General features: G+C 36.3%; 1 protein-coding gene across 1 annotated transcript in view; it reads right to left on the bottom strand.

Annotated features, from left to right (window-relative positions):
- LOC102872229 (chromosome unknown open reading frame, human C7orf31) overlaps positions 1–7,294 on the bottom strand; it is a 67,787-nt gene that overhangs the window by 35,626 nt on the left and 24,867 nt on the right. Inside the window, exon 3 of the mRNA XM_006896100.1 lies at positions 4,002–4,073. Within this exon, the coding sequence (XP_006896162.1) occupies positions 4,002–4,073 (72 nt within the window). The remainder of the gene's footprint in view (positions 1–4,001; positions 4,074–7,294) is intronic.

Consider the following 7,294-nt stretch of genomic DNA (forward strand, 5'->3'; position numbering starts at 1 on the left):
AAAAAAAAAGATCTACCATATCAATTATAAGATAATATCCAGATGTAGCCAAGCAAGACCTGTTAATTCAGAATAAATTAAAAATAATAAAGCTATTATTCAGATCTATGCACCAATAATTTAACTTTAAAGATTAAAAAATTGAAGATTTCTACCAACCAGACATATGGCCTAGAAAAAAATTTAATGTCTTTTTGGCTCCCTCTAGTGGTTCAAATTTATATAACGTCTTACTCTGAGATTAGTTCTGTTGTACTCAGTACAGGCTGTGGTATTCACAGTCACTTGCATGCATCAGAGAGCATGACAATGACTAAAGATGACTGAAGAAGAATTGATGCCGTGGAGTTGTGGTGCTGTAGAAGAGTACTGAACATACCATGGACCACCAAGAAAACAAATAAGTCTGTCTTGGAGAAGGTGAAACCAAGTTTCTCCTTGGAGGCTAGGATTTTGAAGCTCCATCTCATGTATTTTGGGCACATGGACAGGAGGGACAAGCCCTTGGAGAAGGACATCATGCTTGGAATGGTGGAGGGACAGTACAGGAGAGGAGGACTCCAGATTAGATGGTCTGATACAGTAACTGGGGCAATGGGAGGGCAGTTCTTGGGCAGCTGGAGTCAGAGAGACTGGCAGGCTTCAGAGATTTTGTACATAGGGTCGCTATGAGTCACACACAACTTGATGGCACATAACAATGACAACAACAACTCAGTACAGGACTAAAAATGGAACCCTCCAATAGGTTTCTGAGACTGAAAATCACAAGGGAAGTGAATGCCCATCTTTCTGCCTCTGAGTTGTAGGTGAATCCCAACCATTAGAGAGGCACAGCCTCTGGTTACAGCACCAATCCCTATGGACTGTCCTCTCAGAGTTGTACACAGGGTAGCTATTAGAGCCGAGTGGATGGCCTCGAATAACAATTCTTTTTTAACATGGAAAATAAAATATGTTTATATGCTAAATATAAAAGGGACATAAAATTGTATATACAGTAGAATAACAGCTATGTAAACACACGATAAAACTATGCTCTGAAATGTCTAGAAGAACATTTACAACCAAAGATTACAGTGGATGGCAAACTGATTCTTTGAACAATTTTCCAATTTATCTTAATAAGCATTATGATTGCAACTGGTTAATTTTTTAAAAATACCCTTCTGGCTGCTGGATGAACGTGTGGCACTGCTGCCGTTATACAAACAGGTGGTTCTGGACCAACTCCTGAGGGTTGCAAGTAGCTCATCATTGAGACTAAATCAGCCACTACTGACCCCATGGCAGCACCAAATACCCAGCCCTTAGCACTTCTGGCCACAGGCCCCTCTTCATTCTGCCCTCTCCACCATATCTCCAGTTGTTTCCCACTCTTTCCTTCTCTAACTCAGGCATCAACTCTGCAGCCACAGAGCTCAGCCCACAACAGAGACCCCACAAAGACATGTTTTCTAAAGCTGTTATCTCAGTTTGGGACACAAAGAAAACATTTTCTTATTGCTGAGCAAGTCATGCTTGATTTGCTCAGGTTGCAGATATGTTAATTACGCCACCTTTCTTAACCCTGTTGTAAGAACCCTCTTACTCCTACCACGAATTTTCCACCTCAGAATGCGGGAGTATGCAGAAAGAGCTCAGATCATGTGGTTTCTTAAGCCTCTCTGCTATGCAGTGGGTGGTACCTAAGCAGCTACAGACTCAGGTTGTTGTTTAGAAAAGGCTTGCTGTCTTTCACTTGAGAAACAAGTCAGAAAGTAACAGGGAGTGATTCAGAGCTTAACCCTACAGCTGAACTGAGCAATGATGGCTTGTTTAATCACCTAGTAGCTACACACTCTTGGGGAAATCACAACTTTGTTGAGCTAAAATTCTTAGAACGCCAGGGACTTGCCTGCAAAGGTGTTGCCTGCTTAAATGTTTGGGAACTAAGCAAATGAACATGTCTTGTTCTAATAAGCCCATGTAGGGGAAGGAATGGCCTTAAACTAACTTCAGACCATTTCAACCTGTGCCTGGAGAACACCCCTCCCTTTCCTAATAGCAAGCAAGGGAAAGAAAGGAGCCTCAGACAAACCGTATGGTTCCAGCATCCTGTCTGTAGCTTCTAAAGGCCAGACACATAAGGCATGCATGAGTTGACTGTCAGGGATATACAGGTGCAGACAAGACCATCACTGGGTAGAAGGGGACTAATGCTGCAGAGGGCCATTTAAGGAATACAGGGAGTTACCTCAAGACCTCATTTAACTGCCATGGAAACAGCAAACACTTGAAACTTTCCTTCACTCAGTCTCCTGAAGGAAAAATGGTAATAATGAAGCCTAATACTCATGGCAAACACTACTCGCAAGGAAGCAGTCTTTCTGTTGGGCTGCCGGGACTCTTAATTCCCTCAGCTGAACAGAGAGGAACAGCAGATGATTACAAGGAAACCAGGTTTCTTAGCATCCTTAAACCATGTATATACGTATGTATATATAGTTTACATAATTCCTGGAGGCACAAGCTAAAGTGCTTCAGTGCTAACAACAGCAAAAAAGTTCGTGTTTCAACCTCAATAGCTGCTCCATGACAGAGAGAGATGTAGTAGTTTGCTTCCCTAAAGATTTACAACCTTAGAAGCTCTACAGAAACATTGTATTATAAGGTCACAATGAGGGACATCATGTTTGGAAAGGTGGAGGATCGGTGAAAGAGGTAAAGACTCTCAGTGAGATGAACTGATGCCGTTGTGGCGATGGGCTCAAGTGTGTTGGGATGTTAAAGATGATGCAGGATACGACACGGTCCAGATCTGTTGTTGACAGGATTGCTATGAGTTGTACTCAATTTGATGGCACTTATCAATGAACTGATGAATTTACCATGGACTGCCAAAAGGACAAACAAACCTGTCTTGAAGGAAGTACAACTAGAGTTGTTAATGATAGAGAAACTTTGTCTCACTTTAAACATAGTTTCAGGAGGAATCCATCATCCTTGAGAGAAATATCATGCTGGGAAATATCAGCAGAAGAGAGGTCGACCCTCAGTGAGATAGACTAACACAGTGACTACCACAGTGGGCTTCAGCATGACAGAGGCTGTGAGGGTGGGGCAGGATGGGGCAAGGAGGCTATGTTGTTGGTGTTGTTAGACGCTCTCACTAATTTAGAGAGGTCCCTGCCTGCAGATTTCCCCAGCGCAGAGGGGGTGAAAAGTCATAACCTGAAGGCACCAAATGAAAATAGTATTGATTTAAATTAATAATAACACCAATACTTAAATAAATATTATTTTCATTGTTACTTCAACATTATATTTAATCTTCACCTGAAAATGAAAAGTATGTTTATATTTTTAATATATATTGTAAAAGATTTGAATATCTAAAAAGTAATTAACACACTGGCAAATAATAGCATATAACCAAAGGGTAAATTAACAACCAGTATTCCCTACTCAGAAACGAGAATGCTTAGGAGTGGTTTTATTAAGAGTTTTTGGTACATGTTCCTAATAAACTGCTTTCATAACATTATGATTAAAATTTTTATTGAGGGCCACTGAAATTTTCAATGAATCTTTAAGTAAATTTAATGGATTCTTGTTTACAAGGGTTAAGTAGGTTAGTCAAAGGCAGGAAATTAGACCAAGGAAAACTATATAGGTCCTTTCCTACATTATTCTTTCATATTTTATATTTTTTTTCTTAATTAAACATCATAAACTATTATTGGGTTTTATTTATTTGTTTTTTTGTTGTTGTTGGTTTTCTTTGTTTGATCTTAAATTCTGGTATACATAATCTCTCTTTTGAAAAATAATTTAAGTCTTAGTCTCCTCCTGTACCAGTCAGATCCGAATTGACAGTACACACACACAAATAATAAAAATAAAAATAAAAAATAACTTGCCTTATTTCTAGAAAAGTTATTAAGGTTTTTTATTTATCAGAAAGCTCATTTTCATTTAAAAATGTTATCTTATATAAAGAGGAAAAAACCCAAACTTACAGAGAGTCATTCCCATAAATGTCACTTTTTTTGTTCTGTGTCAAATAATAGAACTGTTCAATTGGCATTTTTCTGAAAAGGAAAGAAAGATTAAATAAATCAAACATTTAAAAATTATATGTGGTATAGTATTGGGACAGTAAGGCAGACTAATATAATTTTGCATATGTGCCAATTCAGTATGTGAAAATGTAGCATTTTCAATCAATAAAAAAAGGATATACTTTAACATAAATAACACAAGATAAATCCACTATCCATTTGGAAAAAAATCTTTATTTCATATAATTTAACAAGATAATTTTAGTGAATTAAAATTCTAGAGAGCTGAAAAACCCCATAAAATATCAAAATAGAATCTATAAGAATTAAATTACTTTTTTCTTTTAAAAGAAAAAAAATTGGCAGCATCAAATTAAATAAAAACTTTATAAGGCAATGGACATCATAAAAAGAGTTTAAATAAAATACTGAAAAAATAATACTTGCAATAGAGCTAAAAGATATGCAGAAGACATGTTGTTGTTAAGACACCATTACATCAGTTCCAACTCACAGCGACCCCACAGACAACAGAATGGAACACTGTCCGATCCTGCAATATCCTCACATTCACCACTGAGCTTTTAACCATTGTGCCACCAGGACTCCTCCATGAAGGTTGTTGACACAATTCTGTTGTGTCCTATAGGGTCACTGTAGTCTGTCCTGACTCAATGCCAATAAGTTTAAAATATTATGAACATTCTTAACAGTGAAATTCATTGGTGAACATTCTTGTAGAGAATACATAATCGTCACACTCCTAAGTCAATTTCAGAGACTAGAAGTACATTTTCTGTCCATCTATGTCAGGTAGATAGCCTTTCTGGGATACTGGAGAAAGATTCATGAACAACCTGTGTGAATGCATATGATACAGTCTTGCTTGTAGAAAGTAAGATGTGAAGCACTTACTAAAAGAAGACCAAAGACTACATAATCTTCAAATGAGGTACAGATGAATACCAAGAAAACAAAAATTCTTACCACTGGGCCAATAAACATGATAGATGGACAAACGATTGAAATTGTCAATGATCTCCTTTACTTGGATCCACAATCAACACATTTTGTAGCAGCAGTAAAAAAATCAAGTCATGTTAATTACTGTCAAAGACTTGTTTAAAGAGCAAGGATGTCAGTTTAAAGACTAAGATGTACCTAATCTAAACTATGATATGCTTTGTATGCATCTGAAAATTGGACAATGAATAAAGAAAACCAAAGAAGAGTCAATGTCTTTGAATTGTAGTGGTTGTGAAGAGTATTGAATATCCCATGGACTGCCAAAAGAACAAACAAATCTTTCTTAGAGGAAGTACACCAGAGTGTTCCTTTAGAAGTAAGGTGGTTAATCTTGGTCTCACACACTTTGGGCATGTTTTTAGGATAGGCCAATGCTTGGAAAAATTACTGTCCTAGGAAAAGTAGAGGGTCATGAAAAAGAGGAAGATTCTCAACAGATGATCCACACTTTGACTACCACAATGGGCTTGAGTATGGCAGAGATTGAAAGGATGGTGCAGGGTAGGGTAAGAGTCAGATCTGGTGCTTGTAATGTGGTTATGGGTTGTAGTCAGCTTGATGACACCTAACAATGACGTGTTGGGTATATGAAATTCACAGTATAGATTCACTGTACAAGTATGATTGGTCAAAAGATAATCAGCATCTCTGAAAGATAGTTGAACACTACAACATTAAACATTATAGATAAGGTTCCGTTCTCTTTGAGCTCTATTTCAATCCTAGTTTTCTGAAGTGTAAAACACAATATATACAAATTTTAAATGCAAATCCATTTTAATAAATTTTTTAAAAATCCCAGTTTCCTTGCTTGAGACAATCACTGGTTACCAATTTGGTAAGTCTTGTTGACACCTTTAGTTATTTATATAATTATAGATGGGCACTTTGAAAAGATTTGACCCAATTTTATATGTGGAATCACTTGATAATATTAGGCAACCTGGGTTCACGTGTACAATTAAGCGTTATGGAATTCTCATTTTTTTCCCCATAAATTGTTATGATCAACATAATGAGTAAAGCAAAGTAAAACCTGTTGTTGTTGTTGTTATGTGCCGTCGAGTCGCCTGCGACTCATAGCGACCCTATGTACAACAGCCCTAAACTCCGCTCTGACCTAGCCAACAAAAATTTTATTGATATTCTCTGCTTTATGAAAAAAATCCATCTTTTTATAGCAATGATATATTCTATGTCTTCTACAGAATTTGGTTTGAATTGGTTGAAATAGTTTCTGATCCAATCCTTTTAAAATTATCTTCAGCAAGATTTTACTTGCACTAATAATAATAATAATGACAATGTTTGATAATTACTGCATTCTTTTGGATCATCTTTCCTTTGAATGGACAAAAATATGTATGTCTTCCAGTTTGTTGTTCATGTAACTGTCATTCAAATGTCTTGGTGAAGAGGAGTGAGTATCTGCAGTACTACATTCTATTTGTTGAAATATTTCAATCAGCAATTCAACAGTTCCTGGAGTCTTCTTTTTTACCAATGCCTTCTTGGGCTTCTTTGGTTCTCAATCATATGCTACCTCTGAAATGGCCCAGTGTCAACAAATTGTTTTTAGTATAGCACCTCTGTGCATTACTTCTATTTGCTTTTGATGCTTCCTGTATCATTCAATATTTTGCCTTTTCACTCTTTCAAATTTAAATTCAGGGATTAAATTTTTGTTGTGTCCTTTTGGTTTGAGAAATGCTGAGTGTATTCTTCCAATTTTTATTTTCTCACTTCAGGTTTTTGTACATTTCATTATAATACTTTAGCTTCTTAAGCCTCTCTTTAAAATCTTCTATCCAGTTATCTTACTTCATCATTTCTTCCTTTCCCTTTAGCTTCTTTATGTTCTAGAACAAGTTTCCGAGTTTCCTCTAACATCTATTTTGATCTTTTACTTTTTAATGACTATTTTGTTGGATTTTTTTTTTAATCTTGGTTGTTTGTTTTTTTTTTTTTTTGTTGTTGTTGTTGTTGTTTTTTTCCCACAGGTTAAATTTTTTATAGTCTGTTTCTTTCTTTTTTATTAAATTTTATCAATTTTACTGAACATTTACAGAGATTTGGGGTTTTCATTCTTTCATTGTTGCACTATTTTCTTGACCCTCCTCCCCAGTTCGTTCATCTTTTCCCCCCCTTGAAAATCTGTTTTAATTGTCCAATTGCCACAGTGCTTGTCAAAGCCAGTTCTGATTAATCTCCTTTGTCAGTGTGTC

The sequence above is a fragment of the Elephantulus edwardii genome, unplaced genomic scaffold (genome assembly GCF_000299155.1).
Source record: "Elephantulus edwardii isolate Elephantulus edwardi_28Jun2011 unplaced genomic scaffold, EleEdw1.0 scaffold00182, whole genome shotgun sequence".
NCBI classification, from domain to species: Eukaryota; Metazoa; Chordata; class Mammalia; order Macroscelidea; family Macroscelididae; genus Elephantulus; species Elephantulus edwardii.